At 43.2% G+C, this 17,343-nt stretch overlaps 1 protein-coding gene across 2 annotated transcripts in view; it reads left to right on the plus strand.

Annotated features, from left to right (window-relative positions):
• The window catches only part of LOC109904043 (latent-transforming growth factor beta-binding protein 2), a 143,011-nt gene that overhangs the window by 16,997 nt on the left and 108,671 nt on the right, over nucleotides 1-17,343 (plus strand). For both annotated transcript variants that reach the window (XM_031788191.1, XM_031788192.1), the window contains exon 3: nucleotides 11,788-12,064. In XM_031788191.1, the coding sequence (XP_031644051.1) occupies nucleotides 11,788-12,064 (277 nt within the window). The remainder of the gene's footprint in view (nucleotides 1-11,787; nucleotides 12,065-17,343) is intronic.

Raw genomic sequence — 17,343 nt, forward strand, 5'->3', positions numbered from 1 at the left:
AGTTGTGTTGTGACAAGTTAGGGGTGGTATACAGAAGATATCCCTATTTGGTAAAAGACCAAGTCCATATTATGACAAGAACAGCTCAAATAAGCAAAGAGAAATGACAGTCCATCATTTGAAGAACAAGTGCAGTCGCAAAAACCATCAAGCGCTATGATGAAACTGGCTCTCATGAGGACCGCCACAGGAAAGGACGGCCCAGAGTTACCTCTGCTGCAGAGGATACCCATCAGTATCCTCCACCCATAGGGTGGCGCACAATTGGTCCAGCTTCGTCCGGGTTTGGCCGGAGTAGGCCGTCATTATAAATAAGAATTTGTTCTAAACTGACTTGCCTAGTTAAATTAAGGTTATGTTTAACAAATTAAATTGGAGTCAAGCTGTGGCCAATTCAATTGTTTGGACATGATTTAGAATGAAACACCTGTCTATATAAGGTCCCACAGTTGACAGTGCATGTCAGAGTAGAAACTATATCATGAAGTCCAAGGAACTGGCTGTAGATTGTGATGAAGCAAATATCTGGGGAAGTGTATAAAACAATTTCTAGAGTGTTGAAAGTTTCCAAAGCACAGTGTTCTCCATCATTGGTACATTGAAAAAATATGTCTGGAGGAAACCAGGCACAGCTCTTTACCCATCTAACATCATCCCTACCATGAAGCATGGTGGTGGCAGCATCATGCTATGGGGATGCATTTCAGTGGCAGGGACTGGGTGACTGGTAAGAATAGAGGGAACAATGAATGGAGCCAAATACAGGCAAATGCTTGATGAGAACCTGCCGCAAATGCCCTTAGACTGGGGAAAAGACTTTACGTTCCAACAGTACAATGACCCCAAGCATACAGCTAAATAAATTCTGGAATGGCTTCAGAACAAGAATGTGAAAGTCCTTGAGTGGCCCAGTTAAAGCCCAGACTTGAATCCCATTCAAAATCTGTGGAAAGACTTGAAGATTGTTGTTTCCCTCCGCTTTTCATCTAAACTAAGAATTGGAGAAAATCTCAAAATCCAGATGTGCAAAGCTGATACAGATATACCAAAGACGACTCAAAGCTGTAATCACCGCAAAAAAGTGCTTCTACAAAGTATTTACTCAGGGGTGTGAATACTTATGTAAATTATATTTCTGTATTTCATTTTCAATAAATTTACAAAAGATTCTTAACATGTTTTCACTTTGTTATTCTGGGGTATTGTGTGTAGATGGGTGAGAATGTATTTTTTTGAATCAATTTTGAATTCAGTAACACAACAAAATGTGGAATAAGTCAAGGGGTATGAATACTTTCTGAATATTTATAATATTCATTCACAATCGCAATACACCGTTTTAAACTACCGAATGAATGAACACTTCACCAGCAAACCAGTCATTCATTAAATGAGCCAGGAATGATAAGTAGTGGGAATGCAGTCCACCTTGATGACCAATTATTGCTAAAAAAAGGGAAACTGAACATCGAATTACTGGAATTCCTCTGATTTGTATCGTAAATAGCCACAGAAACATGTTTCCAAAATAGCAAAACCTCCGGCAGGCCAAACTTAATCAAATGAGGAGGAAGTAAAAGGTCACCTTATTAGGTGGAAGCACTTTTTACTTTACTTATTGACTGTCACTACTGTACCAGAATTGGACTCCAGTATTTTATAGATGAAAATAGTCTCTCTTGTTCTACTGGTATCTCACTCTAATCTATGGACTGTGATATTCAAAGTAAGATTCACAGCAGGCATCTCGCAGTGAACATTATCTGGGCTACAGTATCACACAAAGTTGATCTGAGTCAACTGACTATTCAGATCTCCTATTAGTAGTGTTTATTTTTGGTTGGTTAGAAGGTTTAATCCTCACATATCAAAGTTGCCATTTAAATCCTGACCAACAGGTGTTTACACACTGAGTTTGGCTCGTCATGATCATAAGACGGACTTCACCGGCCATAGAGAGAGGGCTAGCCCTTTGCATTCATACCGCCCGGGTCACTATTCATCAGTGTCATTAGGGTTGCGATGGCTTCTCCTCCTGACATGGTCTCTTTGTTAATTGGATTAATGACATGGTCTGCTGAACACAAACTTGAATTTAGGACTGAATGCAGAATGCCTCTCACAGGAGGGAGACTCCCCACAGTGCATACTGTGTCTCGCTGACCATCTCACCCCAACACAGTGAGTTTACCCAGTGCCATGGCACAAAGACTTATCGATGTCTTCTGCAGTTGAATTCATACTTGCTGCACATACTGTAGTGAAGACCAAATGGTACATGGAATGTATTTGAGCATGCAATAAGTATAATCAGCCATGAAATAATGGCTCTTGGTTTAAATCCATAGCTGTCTTTGAGAGGGCAGATGAAAGGTGCATAATTCTTGAAGAGAAATGAAGTTGTTTTCAACCTTTTAAGCAGCCAGTGATTGACAGAGTGAAATGCGGTAGAAAGGAGTTTCTTTTTGATTTCCTTCCAGCTTTCTTTGGCCTGCTGTGCTGCTCAGGGCCCCATCCAAACCTAAAATAACTCTTCATGCAGAAAGTCTGCCTCTCTCTTTCATTCCCCCCTTCCTCGCTATTTCTCTCCTTTTCCAAACAAAAATGTCCTGCATGTAGAATGTTTCTTTAATTCCATCATATCCTCACGGCTGTTAGGGATAGATTAAAGCCTTCCAGTGCAGACAGATTTGGAGACACCGTTAGGAATGATGTATGTTTTGATTCAAGCTCTGCTGCCCAAAATCAGAATTACGTACTTTGTAGTTACCTCATCCTACATAACCTACAGAGGTGTCATGCCCATAGGGGGCACAGGGGCACATGCCCCCTCAGATTCTGGTATTTTTTGTATTTTTTAAATGAACATGACTAGCCAGTTAGCATTTTTATGAAGTTGGCTTTAGCTAGCCCAGATAGGTTCCCAATCACCAAACCTCATATCTAGCTACCTAGCTAAGAAGCCATTGCAGGTTATAGTTGGACTAGCTAGCTTGTCTAACCATGCCTGCTGGTAAGGTTGGGAAACTTTAGAAAAGCAAGCAATAACTAAATATACTGAATAAGACTCATATTCCTTTCAATATTTTATCCAGATTTTGGCAGAGATGCGGAGAAGCATATTTTGTTTCTTTAAATAAAGATATCTTTAAATAAAGAAACACCTGTCAGGAGGGTACAGACAGCTCAAGAGGTATGCTTATATATGAAGAAAAATAGACATAGAATTAAGCATAATGATTATGGCTGTAGATTTCCAACCCCCAGCCATCCTCACATACTTTTTGCCCCCTCAGATTTTTCAGGGTATACAGTATGACGCCTCTGATAACATGGGGCTATGTGCCATCCTACTGAAGCTCTCATTTGGGGCCCTGTCAACCCAGGGGGAGTGAGTTCAGGTTGACTATACCTTGTTGTAAAACAGAGTCCACCTGTTATATGCTTTCCTCTCACATAAACACGTGTCCACCAGCTGGTAAAGTAAAGCATCAAGGACATACATGTGTGAGCATTTTGGGAAATTATTTTGGCTTGTGGTACTGGTGCTTTTTTTAATATCTATTTTGTTCCAGATGCATTGGGCATGCATTGCTACAGTCCAAACACTGTTCATGATTTAGTGTGAAGACTGTCTTTGCATTCAACCACTGTATATTCAAGCCTATCATTGAATCTGACAGTGTTCCATTGCTTCCATGGCTGTGGGCCAGTTGCTCATCCTTATCAAAACCAAATCTGCTTGTGAGCCAAGTCACCTGTCATTTTCATTGGGAGAAAATATGTTTATGTTCCATTAAATTGTTTGAAGAGCATACACTGCTAAATGCATTAGCTGTATGGAAGAGTTAAATATCAGGCTTGAAGGACATTATGAGCCAATATACAGTACTGTTGAAAATGTCTTTGCCATGTATTGTCATCTAGCATGACACACACATAGAGTTTAGCCTGAAATCTCTTTGAAAGAAAAGTGAATTAGGTATAAACAGTTCATGTATATAGGGCATGCTGATAAGGATCAAATCTGCCTAGAAACGTTGCTTGTTTCTTTACAGGACCACTGGAAGGTATTTAAACCACTGGCCTCTCTGGTGACGTTGTTCAGTCAGGGGTGAAGTAATTGCTACACAGACAGGCCGTCCCTGCTTTACAGGCGCACTGCGGATTAGCAGGGGGTTACACAGTTCACCGTTCAGGGGCATAACTCTCCCTGGCAGTCTGGATGGTTTTATGGGCTATTAGACAGATCCTGTAATCAATACACACACCATGTTCACAGAGCCCTATCATTACCCACACACTGGGATGGACACTCCCCAAACCAGGAGGCCTCCCTTCTCCTCACCAGCTGTTGTCTGTCTGGAGGTGGCAATCAGGTTCTGTTTGGGCCTCCTCTGGCCACATGTTTTTCTAATTGCTACCATGGACCACAGCATAGCTAGAATGAGTTACTGCATTGGCTGTGGATGAGGAGGTGAAAGGTTTGTTTTTCTGTTTACGCGTTGGTTTTGGTTGGCGAGCCCCTGTTGATATAGGGCCACTAGAGACGGAAGTAGAACGCTGTTACTCTGCTCTAGCCATGGGTTGTCTGACGGGTCTAATACATTGTTCAATGACATTTGACTGTTTCTGTTTCTTTAAGCGCAATGTAACTGATGTCGTGATGCAAGGAGAGAGTGGATCTGTCAGAGATATCTTAACAGAGAGACTGTAGAGAACTTTGCAAGACTTTGCTTGATTGACCGGGTCACATACAGTACAACACCAAATGGTAAACACTCCCCACCTCTCTGTACCCGATAGCCTTATGGCCATATGGAAACTGTTGTGATGTTATCCCCTTGAGAATGGAGTCGAAATTACACATACAGTAGTGGGCACATACCTCCAGATATCCCCCAGAAGATTGCTCATTAAAGGCTGAAGGAGGTGTAGGTGGAGAGGTGGAGAGGTACAGTATAGCATGGCTAAAAGTAATGTACACAATGTCATGGGTCAGCCTCAGGTTACCTAAATCCCCACGCCAATTTGAGTGGAGAGGGAGTGAAAGCCCAGACTACTGTATTAGGTTGAAAAACCGCACTGTGACAGAAAAAGTGAAAAGATATGAAAGGGGCACCTCCATTTTCTGAAATGCTACCCCATTAGGCTTTACTAGAAAGTACCACAGAACTACCACAAAGGACCAGTCATCAGTCAGTCCTGAGCTGAGATCCCTCACTTCTACTGCTGGTAATGAATAGGCTTCTAGATGGTAGATGGTGACAGGGAGGGTGACAGGGATTACATATTGGGCAATGGACAGTGACAATCTCTTAGGAAGGTTGATTGATTGTACTGAAATGTGCAAATGCTCACTTTTGAAAACAATATAACCTGTGCCATTGAATAACATAAATACTCTGATCAAGATCAGGATGAAATACCAGTGTACCACAATTCTGCAATGTTACTTATTTGGTAGAAAACATTTTAGACATGATTTCACCCTCCAAAGCTTGGCCTACCGTTTAACTAGCTTTAAAGACATCCGTTGACTAGCAGAAGACAATAGTATTTTCCTAAGTTTGTCCAATGTTGGATAGTGCTGAAAATGGGGTTTAATAAAACCTCCTGGGAGCAGGTTTTTAGTTGTAATGGAGAAGGTGAGAGAGTGTGGTAAAGTTAGGGCCACGTGTTATGGTTTCTCTCTGATATCACACACATGGCTTAGTGTTCCAGAGTTTAGCATGTTTCCATTCTTAACTTTGAACAGACATTATTCCATACATTTCCATATATTTTGAAAATCCAACTCAAAACACAAAAATGATTATCCCCCACCCCCTCTTCCAGTGTTCTAGTTTTGTTTGAAAGGGCCCTTGGTGGTGAGATCTTTAGTTATTTGTGTTCTCTTGTTCAAAGAGTGCCTGAATCCTAATCTGTATAACGGCTCACTGGCCATAAATCTCTTAATGGCACATCATCTCCTCCAACCGTAGAGAGAGGGGTACCCAAGATTATCCCGATTCCGTTCTCATTATTGATATTATTTTCAAAAGCACCAATATCAAGTTAGCGGAAGTAGTATTATTGACCTGTGAAAGAAAATGGAGACAATTTTGTATGTGTTTGAGTTATGTCAAATATTTGGTTTCAAATGTCTTGTCCTGAATGAGAGGATTGTAAAAGTTTGCTGGGTTGTATTACTTTGGGGGCAAATATCTAGTGAATAGTAATGGACTGGAGACAGCCACTCTGTTGGAAACGAGAGCTCCATACAGTGGATGTGGGCTGCTGCCTGCTGCCTTCCACTGAAGTAAAGGCTTCCCTCAGGCCTGCTGTGCTGTGGGAGCTAAGAATGCTATTTACCCAAATTAAGGCCCTGGCTTATTTTAATATTCATAATTTAGTATGCTCACCACTAATTCTATCAAAAACTCATACAGTACAATATATTCAAATGTGCTCTGCTTTTTCAGAATAGGTTTTATGGTCTGTTTTGAAGGATGACTGATAGTGTAGTTTGGCCACAGAGTGAATGTTGTTTGGAAAGCAGGGATGATGGGGTAGACCTCAGCTGTCATGGATTTGTTCAGGACTGTTATCCCTCTGACATTCCCCCATTCTCCCTTCCTGAAGACTGTCCTTAGAAAACTTCAACTGGAGATTGGTTTTAAGGACAAAACTTGGGCTGAATTTCACATGCATACTGTTTTTGCTCCTAGATACAGTGCATTCGGAAAGTATTCAGACCTCTTGACTTTTTCCACATTTTGTTACGTTTCTAAAATTGATTAAATCACATTTTTTCCTCATCAATCTACACACAATACCCCATAACCACAAAGCAAAATGTCACGATCGTTGGTTGAATTAATGGACCAAGGCGCAGCGTTCCACATGTTTATTGGATGAAACTCACAGAAAACAATAAAGCGCAAAACGAAACATGAAACTAATGTAGTGCTCGCAGGCAACTAGACATAGACAAGATCCCACAAAAACCCAGTGGGAAAAGGCTGCCTAAATATGATCCCCAATCAGAGACAACGATTGGGTATGGTATGGTTCCCAACATGATTGGGAACCATACCAGGCCAACATAGAAATGAAAAAACTAGACTACCCACCCTAGTCACACCTTGACCTAACCAAAATAGAGAATAAAAAGGATCTTTAAGGTCAGGGCGTGACAGAAAAACGTTTTTTTTTATTTTATTCTGCAAATGTATTAAAATAATTAATTATTATTATTACAATTATTAATAAGTATTATTAAAATAATTATAATTAAAATAAATTATGAATAAATAATTATGTACTTAGGTATTTAGACCCTTTGCTTTGAGACTCGAAATTGAGCTCAGGTGCATTCTGTTTCCACTGATCATCTTTGAGATGTTTCTACAACTTGATTGGGGTCCACCTGTGGTAAATTCAATTGATTGGACATGATTTGGTAAGGCACACACCTATCTATATAAGGTCCCACAGTTGACAGTGCATGTCAGAGAAAAAACCAAGCCATGAGGTTGAAGGAATTGTCCGTAGAGACAATTGTCCGATACAGGATTGTGTCAAGGCACAGATCTGGGGAAGGGTACCAAAAAATGTCTGCAGCATTGAAGGTCCCCAAGAACACAGTGGCCTCCATCATTCTTAAATGGAAGAAGTTTGGAACCACCAAGACACTTCCTAGAGCTGGACACCCAGCCAAACTGAGCAATCGGGAGAGAAGGGCCTTGGTCAGGAAGGTGACCAAGAACCCAATGGTCACTCTGACAGACCTCCAGAGCTCCTCTGTGGAGATGGGAGAAACTTCCAGAAGGACAACCATCTCTGCAGCACTCCACCAATCAGGCCTTTATGGTAGAGTGGCCAGACGGAAGCCACGCCTCAGTAAAAGGCACATGACAGCCAGCTTGGAGTTTTCCAAAAGGTGCTTAAACAAAGTACTGAGTAAAGGGTCTGAACTCTTATGTGAATGTGATATTTCAGTTTATTTTTAATAAATTTCCAAAAATGTTAAAAAAAAACATTTTTGCTTTGTTGTTAGATTGATGAGGAACAATTTGTTTTAATCCATTTTAGAAGGGGTCTGAATACTATCCTGACACTACTGTTCAAAAGTTTGGGGTCACTTAGAAATGTCCTTGTTTTTTAAAGAAAAGCAACATTTTTTTTGTCCATTAAAATAACTTCAAATTGATGTTCTGCCTTCTAGGCAGAGTTGCAAAGAAAAAGCCATATCTCAAACTGGCCAATAAAAGATTAAGATGGGCAAAACAACACAGACACTGGACAGAGGAACTCTGCCTAGAAGGCCAGCATCCCGGAGTCACCTCTTCACTGTCGATGTTGAGACTGGTGTTTTGCGGGTACTATTTAATGAAGCTTCCAGTTGAGGACTTGTGAGGCATCTGTTTCTCTAATGTACTTGTCCTCTTGCTCAGTTGTGCACCGGGGCCTCCCACTCCTCTTTCTATTTTGGCTAGAGACAGTATGTGCTGTTCTGTGAAGGGAGTAGTACACAGCGTTGTACGAGATCTTCAGTTTTTGTCATTTTCTTAGCCTTCATTTCTCAGAACAAGAATAAACTGACGAGTTTCAGAAGAAAGTTATTTGTTTCTGGACATTTTGAGCCTGTAATCGAACCCACAAATGCTGATGCTCCAGATACTCAACTAGTCTAAAGAAAGACAGTTTTATTGCTTCTTTAATCAGAACAACAGTTTTCAGCTGTGCTAACATCATAGCAAAATGGCTTTCTAATTATCAATTAGCCTTTTAAAATGATAAACTTGGATTAGCTAACACAACATGCCATTTGAAAACAGGAGTGATGGTTGCTGATAATGGGCCTCTGTATGCCTATGTAGATAATCCATTAAAAATCAGCCGTTTCCAGCTACAGTAGTAATTTACAACATTAACAATGTCTACACTATATTTCTGATCAATTTGATGTTATTTTAATGGACAAAAAATAAATGTGCTTTTCTTTCAAAAACAAGGACAAGGACATTGTAACAGAATGATGCTGACAAATAATTAACACAGAACATTTTGCACAAACACACTTACTTGAACATTGCAGATGGAACATTTGGTGACAGGACGACGGCACAAACAGCACAATCCATCATTCTGTTATGCATCTGAACTGTTCTTCACGTTAATGTCGTCCTTGTGCATAGAGTTGCATAGTTTGTTTAACTTTGCAATCATTGTGTTTCGTTTGACATACATTTTAATGCACAGAGTCTTGCATGGAGACTCGGAGTGTATGCTTCCATCGCATGACAAGTTCCAATAATGCCCACGTTTATGCACTTTTCAGATGACTGGCTCTGGATTCTCTTAAGATTGGTCCTCAGCCTCAGTCATAATTAAGCACAACAATGACCCCGCAGGAATGTTTCCCATTTCTATTAGAGTTTCAAAGAAAATTTGTATTTTATTATTCCCCAATGCAATAATTAAACCACATATTTGTGAAATGGACGGAATGTGAGGCAATTAGTTTTAATGATGTGCAAGACAAATCTGCACGACAGCAATTACTGCGACAAAGTGTTCACCAGCCAGGCAGCCATACAGGCATGCCAGCCCCATGCAGCAGGCCGGACCCAGAGAAGAGAGAAAGATAGTGACACTGCACCAGGCCAGACCCAGAGAAGAGAGACAGACAGTGACACTGCAGCAGTCAGGCTTGTGTGGAGCTCTAGTCAGAGTCAAAAGGACCAGGGTCAGTGTCCACTGCCCAGCCAAGTCCATTGTCAATGGAACGCATGTTTGGGCCACATTGCGTCACTTTAATGACTGCTATTGGGCGACAGAGCTGAAGAGGGTCACATATTCAGGGTCACATACACAGACTCTGACATGTACCAACCATACAGCCTGATGATTAGGCCATTTTCTAGGCCAGTTGCACAAATTGATAAGTGAGTATATGTAATTGTTCCAATTTAGATGGTACGGTGTCAATAATTGGGAGGGGTGGGGTGGGGAGTGGGAGCCACTCATTTACTGAACTCTCCCTCATAATGTCATCAGACTCTTTGATCCTCAAAGTCTTCCCCCAAACCCTTGTAATCTTTGAGGTTGAACAAGGCTGTGGCACCAGGCCAGCCTCAAGTCTAGTTAGTGGATGATATATTTAACTCCCTGCCAAGTAGAGACCAGGCAATTCTTATTTTATCCCATGGTGGAAACTGGAAAACTCGGATCACATACCAAGTTATATGAGTCCACACTCCACAAGCACATTTCCCTGACTGTGTACACTTCATCAGACAGGGGTGTATTTCCCCCCTAAGCAGTTAAAACTAAATGCTCTAGCGAATTTGTTGGGTTTAAATAGAATAGACTTAACAATAAACCACAGGAATTTGGTCAAAGGACTATTATTTAATTTAGCATTTGTTCCCCTTTGCCATCAAGTTGCAATGATTGACTGTAATGCATACTCTCTCAATTAACACATGTACATCATATTGTAAGAAAGTTGTGGTGCTGAATTCAAAACCATGTGGTGCTAGTTTGCTGCCTTTTCATGGCAATTTTATGTCTACTGTTAGGATACAATTAGAGAGAGCGAGAGAACAAGAGACTGAAGCCAAGCTGTTAGCTACACAGTAGAATAATTATGTTCCTCGGTGTGGCAGCCAAGGACTCAGTCTTCCTCATGCCATAGAGGACACGTAGGAGGTCCATTCTCCTCTCACATCAGACAAACTGGTCCCTGTGTCTGAACAATAACAGGAAGCCTACAGCAGGTAGACCATGCAGCCCTTAGCTACCAGCTCTCTTCACAGTGCCAGAAACAGTGGAAGCCTTCCTGCCTGCGATCTGTCAGTGTCCACGGCATCTGTGTCAATAGCATTCCACCACTGTTGACGGAGCACTGCTGTTTGCTTTAGCCACCAGAGAGTAGCGACCTGATTTAGTGTTTGAGGACAATGTCATAAATTCTGCAGTGCCATCCAGTACATACATTTGTGTCACAAGATGGAGTGGTTGTTTGCTTTGAATCGCATGCCACAGGCCTTTGAATAGTGTTCATGTAGCTGGAGAGAGGTGCAGGGAGGGGCCAGGGTTGGCCGTGTGCGGAATGTTTTGCCATGACCATAAAATTACCTCAACACTCACTGTATTTTCAGACAATTGATAAATATTGTTTATACATCAATCTTTGACCAGACAAGGAAAACAGATTGGTTTGTTTTTTAAATCTAGGAATAGGAATCAAATCTAGCCATGCCATATATGAAAGGTGAGGCATTTACAGTCAGACTCAAGTTAGGCTCCAAGTCGGCCTGTGGATCTAGTTTCCCATTCGCAAATTTTTTTATGTGCTTCATTTATGACCCTTTTAAGCTGTTTGTCTTTATAATGGCAATGACACACATTCGATTTGGAATCAGTAATGAAAGGTATTTCTAGGAAAACTGCTGAGCATTGGAACGCCAGTAGCATTAAGCACCACCAATGAGCTGAAGTAAAAAATTGGAGAAATCGGACAAGGGTTAAATGTAAGCTATCACATACATTTAGACTAAACAAGGCTGTTATGGGCTCAGGTGAAATTGAACATGACATTCCCTCCAGGCTCTGTACTATAAGGAAAAGCAAGGGCAGAGACACACAACTAATCGCCCCCTTGATTGAATCACTTAAAGTCAATCTGGGCCAATGCTGAGATAATGTAGGCCATGTCTGGAGCTGCTCCTTTATGTGAAAGACCACATGTTCTAACATGACACCGCTAATGATCTCCCCCCCCCCCCCCCCCCGCAGCCGACTGCCAGCCCCCCTGCCATAACCGCGGCTCCTGCAGTAGGCCCCACACATGTGTGTGCCGCTCGGGGTTCCAGGGGGCCCGCTGCGAGGAGGCAGCACCAGAGCAGGTGTACATCCACACCGGAGGGTCCCTGAGGCGCATCCAGCCAGGCACTAACCCCTTCCAGAGAGAGCAGCCCAGGAGGAGACCTACAGAGAGGCAGGCCATAGACAACCCCAGCCCCAGGGCCCAGACAATCAGACCTGATACCACCAGACAGCCTCTTCAACCTGTGTAAGTCCACCGCTGCACTGTACCCACTTCCTGCTGGAGTATTTACACATTTAAAGATGGTTACTCACTGACCTTTACACACTGACCTAATTTAGCTCTGTTTAGCTATAGAAACTATGTGTTTTCCCAACAGAAGCAAGGAAAGAAATGTAAATTATCTTTTGATTGTTTGTGTTCAACATGCTTTATGCTTTAAACATACTTTAAGAGGGAAGGAAAGGAAAGGGGGATACCTAGTCCGTTGTACAGCTGAATGCCTTCAACTTAAATATAGGAGCTCAGTAGACACTGAATATGGAATACTGGACTTACAGAAGTTTCAGTATTTGATCAGATGCATACATTCTGGATCTGTAACACACTAAATAGTGGGGTGACAGTAAAATATTCTTGGTTTCCAATCCAAGAGTACAGTAGGCCTTTGAAGTGTAATCAAAACTGATTTTCTGGCGCTAGACCACTGACATCTGAGATTTTTGTAATATAATCGCTGAGTTCAGAAGAGGATTTAAACCTCCGATGCCATTTCTTTTGATCTATGATGGCAGTCTGACATGTGGGCATGGCAGCCCTGCGGCTTTATGAAATGTTTTTGGCCCAGTGTCATGGCACACTGATATACATCTTCATTTGAACATGGAATTCGTTTCACAGTCAAACTTGGACTCAAGTGTAGATTCTGCTGTTTATTCGGGGGGGGGGGGGGTTGCGGTTTAAGCTCATGTAAAAAGGAGTTATGCCTCTAAGCTCCTCATTTCTACAATAAGAAGAGAAAATTATAATTTTGCATCTATTCAAAATCAGCCTTAGTCTTACAGGAGCAGGCAGAGGAAGGAGAAAAGCACTGTACTGTATACACCACCGTGAGTTGAACTACTACAACAGTCACCTGGACAGTGTGAGAAGCAAGTGCAATGATATGCTTTATGTTGTGTATGTACGACATACGGCGTGTGTAAAACAGAAGTTCTTTATCCTGGTATGCACTATGATGTGTGTTTGTCATTGGGTCGAATCATAGCAGATGAGCGGGTCCATATGTTAAATGTTTCATGCTTCATTCTTAATTCTCTGTAGAGCCAGAGCTAAACAACCTAGCATGACTTTCCTTCTTCGCCATTAAAAGAACTGCTCCATATTAACTCCACAGGGGGTTAAGAAGCCATGGTTGAAGAACATGAAGTTCAACATGAACTTCACGTGAAGTTCATCAAGTGTGAAGGAAAACAACGTCTGATTTGCCACATAGGATTGCCACAGTAACGCTTGCCATTTGCTGTGAAGATAGAAACCAGATTTTAATGAATAATGTATTTTCTTTGGGGTTGTGTAACATTATAAAAATGTCAATTTGTTAATTGGACTAGACTAACAATGACTACCGATGCACATAGCGTGACAACTGGTCCGACTAGGTCATCTCACTAAACATTCAGCTATTCTCCAAAGACCATTAATCAGACCAGAGAATGGCATCAGACCTTTGGCTTCGACAGCATTCTATTTGTCTCGCAATCATTCTGGAAATGATACTTGTGCATTTCTGCTGGAGAAAATGCTGAAAAAATGATTGTATTTTTTTCTCCACTGTTTACTTAAGTACGTTGTTAAGCTTGGAGGTCACTGCCAAATCTTCTGATTATGGTCGTGTTATGGTTTGAACCGTATTTCCGACTGAGGGTGTTGAAAGGTGATGCTTGTTTGTGTCTATGACTGTGCAGGCTGATTTTTTTGTTATGTATGGGAAAGATTTATCTTGTCAAATGCTTCTCTGCCTTGGATGAGAGCCCAATGCTTTTCTAATCCTCCTGCAGTTGTATTAAGTGCCATAATTTGTTTGAGCACTGAGGTCACCCTTTCGTTTTCAGCCAAAGTGTCATCTGGGTAATATCGTTCTCTGAAATCTCTGCAGTGTATTCGATTACAGTTGACATTTATGGTCCAGTACGATCTAATTGCGAGAACCGAGAGTGCCTTTTGCAGTTATGTCACATTGTATTTCTGTTGGTGTTATGGAATTACACTGGCAAAACCACTCTGATGCATGTAGTAGCTTGAAGTAACCCAAGTCAATGTGTTGGCAGATGTTTTCCCGAAAACAGTTTTTAAATTCTTTTCCCTTGCATTGTTTCTTAGTCACGATAAATCTTTAGTTTGTAATCAATACAAGGCATGTGTCAGAAGTGCACAGTTGCTATGCATATGGTTGCTTTGATATTGACTTAGTGGACATATTTGCAACCTGAGTCACAGATCTGGGACAAATAAGAGAGCAAAGCTGCATATTTGACATTACAAGAGGCAGACACCATTACTGAGTCACACACAACCTGGCGATGAGCAGCTTGATCTCGCGTGTCTCTAATGGAGCTGACTAACACATCGCAGCAGGTGTTGTTCATCTGAAGATGAGCCATTTCCTACTCCACAACACAAGCCTGGCCAGAGCCTGTCCAACCATTCAAATGAACGCTTGTGGATGAGTTGGCAAACACAGACGTTTAGATAAAATGGGGTTGTGAAGCCAGAAACAGGCCCAAACTATGAGAAGTATAGAAAACAGTGAGTGTGTGGACATTTGGAAAAGATGATTCACATAACCCAGTCAGAGAGTGGCAGGCTCACGTGTCTGTATTTTCAGGCTACTAGAGTACTTAATCTCAGAAGATGTTTGTGTAATGTACTGTATGTGTGGGTCCAGTTCTAGTGAGCACCATTCTCAATTCAGGCCCTGTTGTAACCCAGAGGTGGAAAAAGTTCACCCCTGGAGCAGTAGTGGACCCAGGTCTTTGTCTCAGATATCAGGTTTTGGTTGTGCTGTGGCCAGAGGCGCGGGAGCAATGTGAGGTCAGTGAGAGAGTGCAGAGCGGTGCCAAGCCCAAATTAACGGGTGAGGAGAGCTGCCTCGGCACAGATTAGAACATCCTGCTGTTTTTACCCCTGTCCTCTTCTCCGGCCGGGGAGAAAGGGCCACTCTCAACAACAACCGCCGCAGACCCCTGCCCCTGCTGCCTCTACTCTCCTGCCTCCAGCCTGTCCAGGCCTTTCCTGTTCTCCCTAAGAGGGAAGGTGTGAGGTATGTCTCCGTCTGGGAAACAGGTTTGGGTCGTTACGCCAGTAGCACCTTGTTACTGACTTTACCTCTATTGCCTGTTGGGTCGCGCCAAGAAAACAGGCATTATGCAGCAGCTCCAAGCAGAGCTGGGCTTAAGATGGGCCAAGTTGGCCGGCAGTGATAAGGGCATGAGGGGTCGTCTGGCCGGCCAACATGGAGCGGTCTGGGAGTCCAGACAGCCTGCTCTCCCGACCTGCCAGTTAACCTCCCTCGGTAATGAAATCACCCTGTGTGCACTGTGTCCGCAGCAGATGGGAAATGAATACTGTCTGCTGTATTTTGTGAAGTGGTTTGTCAACACTTGGGAATATCGGGACGGTCTGTAAGACATGGACGGTCTGTAAGGCATGGACGGTCTGTAAGACATGGACGGTCTGTAAGACATGGACGGTCTGTAAGACATGGACGGTCTGTAAGACATTCCAGTAAAACAGGTGTAGACTTTTGCTGTGTTTAACTCAGTTTACAGTAGGCCTGTGCAGAGTACTCTGAGGCCAAACACAGACCGTTTAGATTATTCACAGTAAGGAAAGTGTGTTCATAATGTTTGTAGCTAAAATCATAAATCGGGATCATGCAAACTTACTGTGTCCACTTTGACCATACTCCCACTCTAGTCCCCTACTCTCCCACTGTCCTCCCCTACACTCCCACTGTCCTCCCCTACACTCCCACTGTCCTCCCCCCTACACTTCCACTGTCCTCCCCTACACTCCCACTGTCCTCCCCTACACTCCCACTGTCCTCCCCCCCTACACTTCCACTGTCCTACCCTACACTCCCACTACCCTACACTCCCACTGTCCTCACCTACACTTCCACTGTCCTACCCTACACTCCCACTGTCCTACCCTACACGTCCACTGTCCTCCCCTACAGTCCCACTGACCTCCCCCACTGTCCTCCCCTACACGTCCACTGTCCTCCCCTACACTCCCACTGTCCTCCCCTACACTTCCACTGTCCTACCCTACACTCCCACTGTCCTCCCCTACACCTCCACTGTCCTCTCCTACACTCCCACTGTCCTCCCCCACTGTTCTCCCCTACACGTCCACTGTCCTCCCCTACACTCCCACTGTCCTCCCCTACACTCCCACTGTCCTCCCCTACACTCCCACTGTCCTCCCCTACACTTCCACTGTCCTACATTACACACCCACTGTCCTCCCCTACACTTCCACTGTCCTACCCTACACTCCCTCTGTCCTCCCCTACTCTCCAACTCTCCCACCCTACTCCCCTACACTCCCACCTACTCCCCTTTATTCCGACCCTTCACCTATAGTGAACTGTGTGTGCTAGAGATTGCTAGAGATTGCCAGGTCTCTGGGCCACACTTCAGAATGAGTACATCCTTACGTGGCTGCCAAATAAATAATCCATTCTCCCCCCATGCCGTCCCTCGTCCGCCCCGTTCGTCACCCCTGCAGTGGGATTCGACAGAGGTTCAGCGTAACACAGGCTTTCCTGTGGGGGGCTTTGCTCAGCTTAAGTAGTGAAACGTCCTTCCCTGCCAGCATGATATCCTGGTGGTCACAGCCAGTCTGTCAGCCCGTTTTATGAGGGTCAGGGCCAGCCTTGAACCACTCCAGTCCGAATGGGTGGATCGGTGATACAGCTGGATCAGTGATACACTATGGCATGGAGGACACAGTCACTGCCTCCCCTGGGCTCTTCCTCTCTCCCGTCCCTCTCTCCTTCTCTGACATCAGGTCTCCACAGGAAACGGGGCCAGGCCAGGGGCAGGGCAGAGCAGGATGTGCAGTCATCTTTCCAAAGGTGATTTCTCTCTGTGAGAGAAGAGGAGAGAGGAGGAACCTGGATTGTACTGTAGGACTCTGCACAGCAACAACTTCCCATCTAATGGTCTCTACACTTGTGCTAGCATATCTGGACTAATAGAAATTGATATGCTAACTGCAGGTTGCACTGTTGTAGCAGATACTGTATTGCTTTCTCGGCCAAAGCTTCATGATAATTTACTCCACAAACACAATGGTGACCTTGCTGTGAGTCCATGCAAAGCTGTTTCACTTAAAGCTCCCGAACAGTCAAAATCATGTTTTTCATGAACTTCGATGATATTTGTATGAAACCAGATCAGTACAATTGACTATACTTGTCCCCTCCCCCATGACAATACACTTGGATTCAGGAGGTC

This window comes from Oncorhynchus kisutch, linkage group LG14, assembly GCF_002021735.2.
Source record: "Oncorhynchus kisutch isolate 150728-3 linkage group LG14, Okis_V2, whole genome shotgun sequence".
Classification (NCBI taxonomy): Eukaryota; Metazoa; Chordata; class Actinopteri; order Salmoniformes; family Salmonidae; genus Oncorhynchus; species Oncorhynchus kisutch.